The 15977-nt window shown below is 31.1% G+C and overlaps 1 protein-coding gene across 1 annotated transcript in view; it reads left to right on the top strand.

The window, feature by feature from the left end:
• The window catches only part of nbeal2 (neurobeachin-like 2), a gene marked incomplete at its 5' end in the record, with an annotated part of 167409 nt that overhangs the window by 123295 nt on the left and 28137 nt on the right, over nt 1-15977 (top strand). The window contains 6 exon segments of the mRNA XM_065027411.1: nt 757-900; nt 1833-1958; nt 2265-2465; nt 13969-14118; nt 14438-14595; nt 15337-15461. Coding sequence (XP_064883483.1) covers nt 757-900; nt 1833-1958; nt 2265-2465; nt 13969-14118; nt 14438-14595; nt 15337-15461 — 904 coding nt within the window.

The following is a 15977-nucleotide window of genomic DNA, read 5'->3' as shown; positions in this document are numbered from 1 at the left end:
CTTTAGAAAATATGCACATTTTCTCTGACACTAAAAATACAAAATATGTATTTTACAGTTGTAAGAAAGGTGAAGTCTTATAGTTAGTGGGTTTTATAATCTGATTATACTATATTTAGAAAGCGTAGAAGTCATTTCAAGCCTTATTCATTACAGTTTTATTGAAGAGGAAATACGTCATAAAATATTTCATATTTTCAATATCTGTATAATATTTGTATAATATTTGTACTGTGTATAATATTTGTACTGTGTATAATATTTGTACTGTGTATAATATTTGTACTGTGTATTTGAGCTCAAAAGTGACTTCATCTCAGCAATGTATAACTATTTTTTTACCAGAAAGGTGAGATTGAACCTTTCTTGAAGTATGCAGTATTACTAGTTATTGTTTATGGTCCTCTCATGGTAAATATACATATTCTGGGATTAGGTAGATTACATTTTAGATTACATGTAGTTACATGTATTAACGGCACAGCTACTTCCTGTAATCGTGAATGAGTGTGTGTTTAATGTCAGTGGCTGTGTCTTGTCTTGTGTATTGGCTTTAGCTCGGCTACTGTTTTGAAGGATGTTTTGAATAGTAGTTCTAGCTATATCATTTAACTGTGTGGTAACCCGGTCTTGAGAATTGAGTCACTGTTATGTTGTTTTTGCGTATCTGCACTCTTGCCACATAATTGCCCCTTGTGGGAATTGAATTGAATGAAAATGTGTTGTAGACTGTTAACAGGTGTGTTGTCGTTGTAGATCTTTGAGGGGGTGGTGAACCTCCTGGACAGACTACAGGCGTGGCACAGCACCCCTGGTACCCCCGGGGCTCTGGAGCTCAGAGAGATGGTTCAGATCGGCCTGCGCATCATCACCGGCTACATCCAGCAACAGGACTCACAGGTCAGTCACCTATGTTACGCTACGCCCACCTCCCTCTAGCCAAACTAGACTGGCTCAAACTCTGGCTTGCATGCCGAATGGCTCCCTATTCACTATATAGTCTACTACTTTTGACCAGAGCCCATAGGCTGAGATAGGGGTGGAATAGGGTGCTATTTGGGGAAACAACTTCTTTCTCCAAACTACATCCGTTGAGGGCATAAGTCAACGCGTAGGTTTGAAAGTTTAAACTCCAAATGCCGGGGGACCAAATCCCAATGCTCTGTCTGTCAGTACACATTTACTATCAAATAAAGGTTAGACCTTTTGAGGGGTAGGTGCGTTTAGAACACCAGTCCTTCTATGGTTATCTATCAGTGCACAGAGAACATAGCTAGCATTCCTCCCGAGGAGTGTTGTGTAGGACGGGGCAGCTCTTCTCTGAGTTATAACTACTGTTGGGGTGCATCCCAAATGGTACCCTGTTCCCTACATAGTGCATCACTTTCTGGTCAGAGGTAGTGCACTATGTAGGGAATGGGGTGCTATTTTGCACTCCTGTAGGAGTAGTATCAAGTGGTCATAAATAAATGGTCCAAAATGTTCCTTTAAGCATTGGGATTTGTTTATTTATTTTTTGAAGGAGCAAAGCTTTTTCCATCCACTTGAATTGTTGTTGTGTGTTTTGTTAGTATTAGTATCCCACTTAAACAATACATCAGCTGAGGAATAATGATATTAGGTTTGTGTACTGATGAAACATTTACTAGGACTTCTGTTGATTTTAAGACCTGTGAGAATACTTTTGAAGTGGAGCCTAATTTGCTTTTTGACCAAAGAATTTCTCTCTCTCTGTGTCTCTCTCTGTTTCGCTCTCTGTGTCTCTCTGTTTCTCCCTCTGTGTCTCTCTGTCTCTGTGTCTCTCTGTCTCTCTCCCTTCCCTCTCTCCCCAGGTGTCTGTAATGGCCTGCGTTAAACTCCACAGCCTCCTGCAGACAGTTCTATCTCTGGGCTGGGACGAGGTGTGCTTCCTGCTGGGGCGACTAGGTGCCCCCCTGTGGCCCGGCGGGGTAATGGAGGTACATTTACGTTGGACATTTCTGTCATTTTAGCAGACGTCCTTATCCAGAGAGACTTAGTTAATGCATTCAACTAAAGTTGGCAAGACGACCACATACATCGTCATTGCAATTAAAACTTTCCTCAATAAAGCAGCTATTTGCTAAGTCGGTGCTCGTGAGAGACCTTTTACTGTGAGAACATATTGACATCTGTTATTCTGGTGTTTCCATTCTTATCACCGGCCTTACACTAGTAAATAAAGACAAGTACGACTGCTAGTGTAAGAAAGACAAGTACAACAGTAAGGTGTTTTTTATTTTTAGGCGGGCCCCAACGGAGGACACACGGAGACCTTTTCTCAGCTGGTGCCCATCGTGCGTACCCTCCTGGACCAACACGCTGACCCTGTGACCCTGCACGGCCTGCTGCCCAGCCTGCCAGTCACCAACGGCAGCCCCACCTTCGCCCAGGACCTCCAGAGCTACAGTCACACAGTAGAGTGGCTGGACTTCTACCAACGCCACGTCAGTACCACTCAACCTTCATCTATCTTCTTCTTTATATCGGCTGTATCCCATATGGCACACTATTCCCGGCAGGGTAGCCTAGTGGTTAGAGCGTTGGACTAGTAACCGAAAGGTTGCAAGTTCGAATCCCCGAGCTGACAAGGTACAAATCTGTCGTTCTGCCCCTGAACAGGCAGTTAATCCACTGTTCCCAGGCCGTCATTGAAAATAAGAATTTGTTCTTAACTGACTTGCCTAGTAAAATAAAGGTAAAATTTTAAAATAAAAATATCTATATAGTGCACTACATTTGACCAGGGCCTTACAGACGGGTTGGTTGTTTAGCAACAAAACCAACGGGTGCGCAACTCTGAGGCCAAACAGACGAGGTCGGCTTAGATGGTTAACAACATGTAAACTATATTTCATCTCAGTGTTTATTGAAACTGAATATATGAGCACAAGGAGCTCTTTTTGTTTCTAAAATCTATCGTTGCAGTTGTAGGTTAGCTAGCTAAGGAATTTGAGCCATATTAGTATAGACATGAAATCAGTCAAACACGTCAAAACAGAACTTGGTATCAAGAACAACATAAAACCAGCTGAAACGAGTTGAAACTAGCTGAAACTAGTTGAAACCAGCTGAAACTAGTTGAAACGAGCTGAAACTAGTTGAAACGAGCTGAAACTAGTTGAAACGAGCTGAAACTAGTTGAAACGAGCTGAAACGAGCTGAAAGTTGAAACGAGTTGAAACGAGCTGAAACGAGCTGAAACGAGCTGAAACCAGTTGAAACTAGCTGAAACGAGCCACCTACGATTCCCCATATGACAGCTTGTTGCTCGCTATCTGACCATCCAGAATCACAACATCACACAGCCTTCTGCCCCATGGAAGCCATTTGGGACGTGATTTATTTCACACGGACAATTCATAATAAAGGTCTTGTTTTAAGGACTGGGTCAGTCCCACTACTTTCATTAATGTATTGTTTTAAGGACTGGGTCAGTCCCACTACTTTAAATGGGCTTTTTGTATTGAAGCGATAGTAAACTGTTTGAAGGACAGGGAAGGGTGAGTGAAAGGGCAGTGGGACGGATTCAAACCCACGCCGACTCTGGTATACATGTGTGTTGTAACGGCTGGACCACACAGGCCATGGACAATGGATTATAGTCAACATCTCAGACAGTGTCGTATTTAAAAATAAAAATAAACGTTTTTAATTTAACCAGGTAGGCCAGTTGAGAACAAGTTCTCATTTACAACTACGACCTGGCCAAGATAAAGCAAAGCAGTGCGACAAAAACAACAACACAAGAGTTACACATGGAATAAACAAACATACAGTCAAGTATGTTGGACAGCTAATTTTAGCTGGACAGCTCATTTTCCTCAGAGTCCATTGGTAGTTCCTGGACTAAACGCAGTGTTGACGTTTTGTCTCTTCTCTCTTTAGTTCAGAAACTAAACTGAGTCCGTAGGTTCTACTACTAAATGCAGTGTTGACGTTTTGTCTCTTCTCTCTTTAGTTCAGAAACTAAACTGAGTCCGTAGGTTCTACTACTAAACGCGGTGTTGACGTTTTGTCTCTTCTCTCAGGCTAGTGTTTCTAGACAGGCTGATGTCACATCCTCCTTTCTGCCTCAGAGTGAAAACTAAACCAGGGACAGATAGTCTGTCTGTTCAGTGTTCTCTGGTCCTCCTCACATTATGTACCTCTTAATCTACACACTGGAGGTACGTGGATGGAAGGCCAGGCTTTTGTCCAGGACAGTGGCTTCTCTCCCAGGTTAGAAATGAGAACAGAATCAGAAAGCTTTCCTTGTATTTACCATGTGAATTTAATGGAAGAGAAGTCACCTAGCAGACCAAGAGGTTTGAGGATATGAAGCCAAACAGACGTCTACCCACTTGGTTCAGCTGAGGATTTATTATAAATGTGTGTGACGGTGTATAATCACACATCTGTTTTGTTTAGATATCTTGTAAATAGAAAATGTCATAGATCTGGCAGTAGAGCCCAGTTTTGACCTTTGCTCCCAGTCTGAGTCAGAGGGGCTCGGTTAAATGCAGAAGACACATTTCAGTTGAATGCATTCAGTTGTACAACTGACTAGGTGTCCCCCTTTCCCCAGTCTCTGAGCAACAGTTTGTCTGTGTGTCTGTGCATGTGTGCCCGTTTATCAGCTTATGTCCATTACCTTTAGGGCCTTTGCCAATGTGTAGGTAGTATATAACATTACAGTATATAATGTATAGATAGTATATAACATTACAGTATATAATGAATAGGTAGTATATACATTACTGTATAGGTAGTATATGACATTACAGTATATAAGGAATAGGTAGTATATAACATTACTGTATATAATGAATAGTTAGTATATACATTACTGTATAGGTAGTATATGACATTACAGTATATAAGGAATAGGTAGTATATAACATTACTGTATATAATGTGTGTATGTAATGTATAGGTAATATATAACATTACTGTATGTAATGTGTAGGTAGTATATAACATTACTGTATATAATGTGTGTATGTAATGTGTAGGTAGTATATAACATTACTGTATATAATGTATAGGTAGTATATAACATTACTGTATATAATGAATAGGTAGTATATGACATTACAGTATATAAGGAATAGGTAGTATATAACATTACTGTATATAATGTGTAGGTAGTATATAACATTACTGTATATAATGTGTGTATGTAATGTATAGGTAGTATATAACATTACTGTATATAATGTGTGTATGTAATGTGTAGGTAGTATATAACATTACTGTATATAATGTGTGTATATAATGTGTAGGTAGTATATAACATTACTGTATATAATGTATAGGTAGTATATGACATTACAGTATATAAGGAATAGGTAGTATATAACATTACTGTATATAATGTATAGGTAGTATATAACATTACTGTATATAATGTGTAGGTAGTATATAACATTACTGTATATAATGTGTGTATGTAATGTATAGGTAGTATATAACATTACTGTATATAATGTGTGTATATAATGTGTAGGTAGTATATAACATTACTGTATATAATGTATAGGTAGTATATAACATTACTGTATAGGTAGTATATAACATTACTGTATATAATGTATAGGTAGTATATAACATTACTGTATAGGTAGTATATAACATTACTGTATATAATGTGTGTATGTAATGTGTAGGTAGTATATAACATTACTGTATATAATGTGTGTATATAATGTATAGGTAGTATATAACATTACTGTATATAATGTGTGTATGTAATGTGTAGGTAGTATATAACATTACTGTATATAATGTGTGTATGTAATGTATAGGTAGTAGATAACATTACTGTATATAATGTGTAGGTAGTATATAACATTACTGTATATAATGTATAGGTAGTATATAACATTACTGTATATAATGTGTGTATGTAATGTATAGGTAGTATATAACATTACTGTATATAATGTGTGTATGTAATGTATAGGTAGTATATAACATTACTGTATATAATGTGTGTATGTAATGTATAGGTAATATATAACATTACTGTATGTAATGTGTAGGTAGTATATAACATTACTGTATATAGTGTAGTATATAACATTATGTATATAATGTATAGGTAGTATATAATGTATATAACATTACTGTATATAATGTACTAATATGTAATGTGTAGGTATATAACATTACTGTATATAACATTACTGTATATAATGTGTGTATGTAATGTATAGGTAGTATATAACATTACTGTATATAATGTAATGTATAGGTAGTATATAACATTACTGTATATAATGTGTAGGTGTATATAACATTATGTATAAATGTGTAGTATATAATGTTACTGTATATAATGTATAGGTAGTATATAACATTACTGTATATAATGTATAGTAGTATATAACATTACTGTATATAATGTGTGTATATAATGTATAGGTAGTATATAACATTACTGTATATAATGTGTAGGTATATAACAACTGTATATAGGTAGTATATAACATTACTGTATATAATGTATAGGTAGTATATAACATTACTGTATATAATGTGTGTATGTAATGTGTAGGTAGTATATAACATTACTGTATATAATGTGTGTATGTAATGTGTAGGTAGTATATAACATTACTGTATATAATGTATAGGTAGTATATAACATTACTGTATATAATGTGTAGTAGTATAACATTACTGTATATAATGTATAGGTAGTATATAACATTACTGTATGTAATGTATAGGTAGTATATAACATTACTGTATATAATGTGTGTAATAATGTGTATATAGTATATAGTATATAACATTACTGTATATAATGTATAGGTAGTATATAACATTACTGTATATAATGTGTGTATAATGTATAGTAGTATATAACATTACTGTATATAATGTATAGTAGTATATAACATTACTGTATATAATGTATAGGTAGTATATATAATGTGTAGGTAGTATATAACATTACTGTATATAATGTGTGTATGTAATGTAAACTGTATATAACATTACTGTATATAATGTATAGGTAGTATATAACATTACTGTATATAATGTATAGGTAGTATATAACATTACTGTATATAATGTGTGTATGTAATGTATAGGTAGTATATAACATTACTGTATATAATGTGTAGGTAGTATATAACATTACTGTATATAATGTGTGTATGTAATGTATAGGTAGTATATAACATTACTGTATATAATGTATCAGTATAACATTACTGTAATAATGTGTAGGTAGTATATAACATTACTGTATATAATGTATAGGTAGTATATAACATTACTGTATATAATGTGTGTAGTAGGTAGTATATAACATTACTGTATATAACATTACTGTATATAATGTATAATGGTAGTATATAACATTACTGTATATAATGTATAGGTAGTATATAACATTACTGTATAGGTAGTATATAACATTACTGTATATAATGTACTGTATATAATGGTGAATGTCATTACTGTATATAATGTGTGTATATAATGTATAGGTAGTATATAACATTACTGTATATAATATAATGTGTGTATGTAATGTGTAGGTAGTATATAACATTACTGTATATAATGTGTGTATGTAATGTATAGGTAGTATATAACATTACTGTATATAATGTGTGTAGGTAGTATAACATTACTGTAAATGTGTAGGTAGTATATAACATTACTGTATATAATGTTGTATAGGTAGTATATAACATTACTGTATATAATGTATAGGTAGTATATAACATTACTGTATATAATGTGTGTATGTAATGTATAGGTAGTATATAACATTACTGTATATAATGTATGTAGTATATAACATTACTGTATGTAATGTAATATATAACATTACTGGTATGTAATGTATAGGTAGTATATAACATTACTGTATATAATGTAATGTATAGGTAGTATATAACATTACTGTATATAAACTGTATGTAATGTATAGGTAGTATATAACATTACTGTATATAATGTGTGTATGTAATGTAATAGGTAATATAACATAACATTACTGTATGTATTAGTACCATAACATTACTGTATATAATTAATGTGTATATAGTAATGTTACTGTAGGTAGTATAGTATATAACATTACATATAATGTGGTTGTATATAATGTGTGTATGTAATGTATAGGTAGTATATAACATTACTGTATATAATGTGTATATATAATTACTGTATAGTGTAGTATATAACATTACTGTATGTAATGTATATAATATAATGTGTATGTAATGTGTAGGTAGTATATAACATTACTGTATATAATGTATAGGTAGTATATAACATTACTGTATATAATGTATATATGGGGTAGTATATAACATTACTGTATATAATGTGTAGTATAGGTAGTATATAACATTACTGTATATAATGTGTATGTAATGTATATGTATATAACATTACTGTAATAATGTATAGGTAGTATATAACATTACTGTATATATGTATATAATGTATAGGTAGTATATAACATTACTGTATATAATGTGTATAGGTAGTATATAACATTACTGTATATAATGTGTAGGTAGTATATAAACATTACTGTATATAATGTATAGTATGTAATGTGTAGGTAGTATATAACATTACTGTATATAATGTGTGTATATAATGTGTAGGTAGTATATAACATTACTGTATATAATGTATAGGTAGTATATAACATTACAGTATATATAATATAACATTACTGTATGTAATGTGTGTAATAGGTAGTATATAACATTACTGTATTACTGTATATAATGTGTGTATGTAATGTGTAGGTAGTATATAACATTACTGTATATAATGTGTGTATGTAATGTGTAGGTAGTATATAACATTACTGTATATAATGTATAGGTAGACATTACTGTATATATGACATTACAGTATATAAGGAATAGGTAGTATATAACATTACTGTATATAATGTATAGGTAGTATATAACATTACTGTATATAATGTGTGTATTTAATGTGTAGGTAGTATATAACATTACTGTATATAATGTATATATATAACATTACTAGTATATAATGTATAGGTAGTATATAACATTACTGTATATAATGTATAGGTAGTATATAACATTACTGTATATAATGTGTGTATGTAATGTATAGTATATAACGTTACTGTATATAATGTAGTATATAATGTTGGTTGTATATAATGTGTACTGTATATAATGTGTAGTATATAACATTACTGTAATGTATAGGTAGTATATAACATTACTGTATATAATGTGTGTATGTAATGTAGGTAGTATATAACATTACTGTATATAATGTATAGGTAGTATATAACATTACTGTATATAATGTGTGTATATAATGTGTAGGTAGTATATAACATTACTGTATATAATGTATAGGTAGTATATAACATTACTGTATATAATGTATAGTGTATAGGTATGTATATAACATTACTGTATATAATGTGTGTATGTAATGTGTAGGTAGTATATAACATTACTGTATATAATGTGTAGTATATAATGTATAGGTAGTATATAATATAACATTACTGTATATAATGTGTGTATGTAATGTGTAGGTAGTATATAACATTACTGTATATAATGTATAGTAGTATATAACATTACTGTAGTATATAATATAACATTACTGTATGTAATGTATAGGTAGTATATAACATTACTGTATATAATGTAACATTACTGTATATAATGTGTAGGTAGGTATAACATTACTGTATATAATGTATAAGTATATAACATTTCATTGTATGTAATGTATGTATAGGTAGTATATAACATTACTGTATGTAATGTATAGGTAGTATATAACATTACTGTATATAATGTATAGGTAGTATATAACATTACTGTATATAATGAATAGGTAGTATATAACATTACTGTATATAATGTGTGTATGTAATGTATAGGTAGTATATAACATTACTGTATATAATGTGTGTATGTAATGTATAGGTAGTATATAACATTACTGTATGTAATGTGTAGGTAGTATATAACATTACTGTATGTAATGTATAGGTAGTATATAACATTACTGTATATAATGTGTGTATGTAATGTATAGGTAGTATATAACATTACTGTATATAATGTATAGGTAGTATATAACATTACTGTATATAATGTGTGTATGTAATGTGTAGGTAGTATATAACATTACTGTATATAATGTGTAGGTAGTATATAACATTACTGTATATAATGTGTAGGTAGTATATAACATTACTGTATATAATGTATAGGTAGTATATAACATTACTGTATATAATGTGTGTATATAATGTATAGGTAGTATATAACATTACTGTATATAATGTGTGTATGTAATGTGTAGGTAGTATATAACATTACTGTATATAATGTGTAGGTAGTATATAACATTACTGTATATAATGTATGGGTAGTATATAACATTACTGTATATAATGTATAGGTAGTATATAACATTACTGTATATAATGTGTGTATGTAATGTATAGGTAGTATATAACATTACTGTATATAATGTATAGGTAGTATATAACATTACTGTATTTAATGTATAGGTAGTATATAACATTACTGTATATAATGTATAGGTAGTATATAACATTACTGTATATAGGTAGTATATAACATTACTGTATATAATGTGTGTATAGGTAGTATATAACATTACTGTATATAATGTGTGTATAATGGTAGTATATATACATTACTGTATATAATGTGTATAGTGTAGGTAGTATATAACATTACTGTATATAATGTATATAACATTACTGTATATAGGTAGTATATAACATTACTGTATATAATGTGTGTATGTAATGTATAGGTAGTATATAACATTACTGTATATAATGTATGTAATGTATAGGTAGTATATAACATTACTGTATATAATGTGTATAGGTAGTATGTAACATGTATATAATGTGTAGTATATAACATTACTGTATATAATGTATAGGTAGTATATAACATTACTGTATATATATATAATGTATAGGTAGTATATAACATTACTGTATATAATGTGTGTATAATGTATAGGTAGTATATAACATTACTGTATATAATGTGTGTATATAATGTGTAGGTAGTATATAACATTACTGTATATAATGTGTAATGTAATGTATATAACATTACTGTATATAATGTGTGTATGTAATGTGTATAGTATATAACATTACTGTATATAATAAATGTGTAGGTAGTATATAATATAACATTACTGTATATAATGTGTGTATGTAATGTGTATAGTATATAACATTACTGTATATAATGTATAGTAGTATATAACATTACTGTATATAATGTGTATGTAATGTATAGTAGTATATAACATTACTGTATATAATGTGTATTTAATGTAAGTATATAACATTACTGTATATAATGTGTAGGTAGTATATAACATTACTGTATGTAATGTATAGGTAGTATATAACATTACTGTATATAATGTATAGGTAGTATATAACATTACTGTATATAATGTATAGGTAGTATATAACATTACTGTATATAATGTAAATGTATAGGTAGTATATAACATTACTGTATATAATGTGTATTTAATGTGTAGTAGTATATAACATTACTGTATATAATGTGTAGTAGTATAATGTATAGGTAGTATATAACATTACTGTATATAATGTATAGGTAGTATATAACATTACTGTATATAATGTGTGTATGTAATGTATAGGTAGTATATAACATTACTGTATATAATGTGTGTATGTAATGTGTAGGTAGTATATAACATTACTGTATATAATGTATAGGTAGTATATAACATTACTGTATATAATGTATAGGTAGTATATAACATGTATATAATGTATAGGTAGTATATAACATTACTGTATATAATGTATAAGTAGTATATAACATTACTGTATATAATGTGTGTATGTAATGTGTAGGTAGTATATAACATTACTGTATATAATGTATAGTAGTATATAATTACTGTATAATGTATAGGTAGTATATAACATTACTGTATATAATGTGTGTATGTAATGTGTAGGTAGTATATAACATTACTGTATATAATGTGTAGGTAGTATATAACATTACTGTATAAATGTATATTACTTACTGTATATAATGTGTGTATATAATGTATAGGTAGTATATAACATTACTGTATATAATGTGTGTATGTAATGTATAGGTAGTATATAACATTACTGTATATAATGTATAGGTAGTATATAACATTACTGTATATAATGTATATAATGTGTAGGTAGTATATAACATTACTGTATATAATGTATAGGTAGTATATAACATTACTGTATATAATGTGTGTATATAATGTATAGGTAGTATATAACATTACTGTATATATAGTGTATGTAATGTATAGGTAGTATATAACATTACTGTATATAATGTGTGTATGTAATGTATAGGTAGTATATAACATTACTGTATATAATGTATAGGTAGTATATAATGTATAATATAACATTACTGTATATAATTACTGTATATAATGTGTAGGTAGTATATAACATTACTGTATATAATGTGTGTATGTAATGTATAGGTAGTATATAAACATTACTGTATATAATGTATATAATGTAGTATATAACATTACTACTGTATATAATGTATATAATGTGTGTATGTAATGTAGGTAGTATATAACATTACTGTATATAATGTGTAGTATATAACATTACTGTATATAATGTGTAGTATATATAACATTACTGTATATAATGTGTAGGTATGTAATGTATAGGTAGTATATAACATTACTGTATATAATGTATAGGTATATAATGTATATAACATTACTGTATATAATGTGTGTATTTAATGTATAGGTAGTATATAACATTACTGTATATAATGTGTAGGTAGTATATAACATTACTGTATATAATGTATAGGTAGTATATAACATTACTGTATATAATGTATAGGTAGTATATAACATTACTGTATATAATGTGTGTATGTAATGTATAGGTAGTATATAACATTACTGTATATAATGTGTGTATAATGTGTAGTATATAACATTACTGTATATAATGTGTGTATATAATGTATAGGTAGTATATAACATTACTGTATATATATAACATTACTGTATATAATGTATAGGTAGTATATAACATTACTGTATATAATGTATATAATGTAGTATATAACATTACTGTATATAATGTATAATGTATAGGTAGTATATAACATTACTGTATATAATGTATATAATGTGTAGTATATATAACATTACTGTATATAATGTATAGGTAGTATATAACATTACTGTATATAATGTATAGGTAGTATATAACATTACTGTATGTAATGTGTATAGTATAACATTACTGTATATAATGTGTGTATATAATGTATAGGTAGTATATAACATTACTGTATATAATGTATAGGTAGTATATAACATTACTGTATATAATGTATAGGTAGTATATAACATTACTGTATATAATGTGTAGGTAGTATATAACATTACTGTATGTAATGTGTGTATATAATGTGTAGGTAGTATATAACATTACTGTATATAATGTATAGGTAGTATATAACATTAATGTGTGGTGTATATAATGTATAGTAGTATATAACATTACTGTATATAATGTGTGTATATAATGTAGTATATAACATTACTGTATATAATGTGTGTATAGTATAGGTAGTATATAACATTACTGTATATAATGTGTAGGTAGTATATAACATTACTGTATGTAATGTATAGGTAGTATATAACATTACTGTATGTAATGTGTGTATATAATGTGTAGGTAGTATATAACATTACTGTATGTAATGTGTGTATATAATGTGTAGGTAGTATATAACATTACTGTATATAATGTGTAGGTAGTATATAACATTACTGTATGTAATGTGTGTATATAATGTGTAGGTAGTATATAACATTACTGTATATAACGTGCAGGTGCAGCCCACCATGGAGCAGTATGAACTGGATCAGTTTGGGAAGAGTCATGACCTCATGTCTAACTTCTGGAACTCGTGCTTTGATGACCTGATGAGCACTGCCATACGGCGGGACAAAGAGAAGACCTACAGCAAAGACAAGTTCCAGGTAAACTATGCTACTAGCAGTCCTATGAGGTCATAGTACAGCCCACTGTCCTCCATTATGACATAACCTCCATTATGACATGACCTCCATTATGACATTAATAATATCAAGTCAATATTATGTGTCTTGAAAGTTGTTTTTGTTCAGCTAGTTGTACTGTCTTCATTATATTGTGGTGATCTGGAGTATTCTGAAGCTGTGGATTATCAGCCCAGTACAACTTGGTTTGTGCTCGTATTGCTGATGGGTCACTAATCGACAGGTATTTCTGTGTGTGTGTGTTCGTGCGTGCTCATGGGGTCTGTGCGTGCTCTTACAGGAGGTGATAGTGGACCCGTACCTGAGGCGGGTCCGCAGTGAAAACAGCCGTTACTACAGTGGTCAGAAACAGAGCTCCGGCCAGCAGGGAGTAGTGTGGCGCCACTGGGAGTCCCTCCGCAGGCTGCTCACCAGCGAGAGAGGGGCCTGGGCACACAGGTCTGACTCTATCCTATCTATATCTATGGATCCGTCCCAAATGGCACCCTATTTCCTATATAGTGATCTACTTTTGACCAGAGCCCATAGGGCTAATGGCACCCTATTCCATAGTAAGGTGTATATGTCTAGGCTCTGGTTACCTTCCCCATGTCCTAACATTAAAGGAGTAGTTCATTATTTTACAACATGACGTTAGCTGGTTCCTCACCCTGAAAGTAGTCTATGGGCCAGGAGAAACTAGAATCTATGGTGCAGTTATCTTTAATCAACCCTTTTCAAACGTCAGCTAACTTTAGCCACCGCTAGCTACAAATCAATGGATGTGATGGGGGCATGTTTAGAAACAAATACTGTCCAAGTCACCTGACATCAACTCCATATTTGGTTTGATGTTACTTTAAGATGATTTGGCCATGTAAAAAATAAACATGCTCACCCCCGCATCACTTCCATTGATTTTTAGCTAGCGGTTGCTAAAGTTAGCTTAAGTTTCTAATGACTGTTTCTCCTGGCTCATAGGCTACTTTCAAGGTGAGGAACCATCTAACATCATGTTGTAAAATAGTGAACAACTTCTTTAACCATTAGGGGTTAAAGTGCAAAACCGAACCCTAGATCAACATATAATGGGAGCTTTGCCCTGCACCAGATGGACTCGACTACTAATGTCATCATCTATTGTAATCTTTGTTGTGGTGCTTTGTGCCTGACTGGAATCTACTGTGATTTGTACCTCAGAGTCCCACTAGAGGTGAAATGGAAGTTGTCCAGCGCGGAGACGTACTCTAAGATGCGTCTGAAACTAGTGCCTAACTACCAGTACGACACTCACCAGGAAGCCAGCGCCTTCAGAGACAATATGGGTACGCCTTATGAGATGACAACTATACATCGCATGTTAGGACTTTATGTGCTTCGCCCAGTTATGACGTCGTAGCCATGTCTAACAGATTTCAGTGAATTGCTTTTGTTGAGCAGAAGCAAGTTTCCAATCTAAAGGTAACATGAGATTAGAAGACCTTTATTTTCCTAAGATTGGGGAATTCGTTTGGCATTAAGCTTCACAACATCAGAAAAAAAAATAGTTATCATCCTGAATCTCTGCTCAGGTAATATAGGTCTGTAAGAGTGTGCTCAGGTAATATAGGTCTGTGAGTGTGTGCTCAGGTAATATAGGTCTGTGAGAGTGTGCTCAGGTAATATAGGTCTGTGAGAGTGTACTCAGGTAATATAGGTCTGTGAGAGTGTGCTCAGGTAATATAGGTCTGTGAGAGTGTGCTCAGGTAATATAGGTCTGTGAGAGTGTGCTCAGGTAATATAGGTCTGTGAGAGTGTGCTCAGGTAATATAGGTCTGTGAGAGTGTGTTCAGGTAATATAG

The sequence above is a fragment of the Oncorhynchus nerka genome, linkage group LG14 (genome assembly GCF_034236695.1).
Source record: "Oncorhynchus nerka isolate Pitt River linkage group LG14, Oner_Uvic_2.0, whole genome shotgun sequence".
NCBI classification, from domain to species: domain Eukaryota; kingdom Metazoa; phylum Chordata; class Actinopteri; order Salmoniformes; family Salmonidae; genus Oncorhynchus; species Oncorhynchus nerka.
The sequence above is the reverse complement of the archived record's forward strand: the minus strand, read 5'-3'. Positions and strand labels throughout refer to the sequence as shown.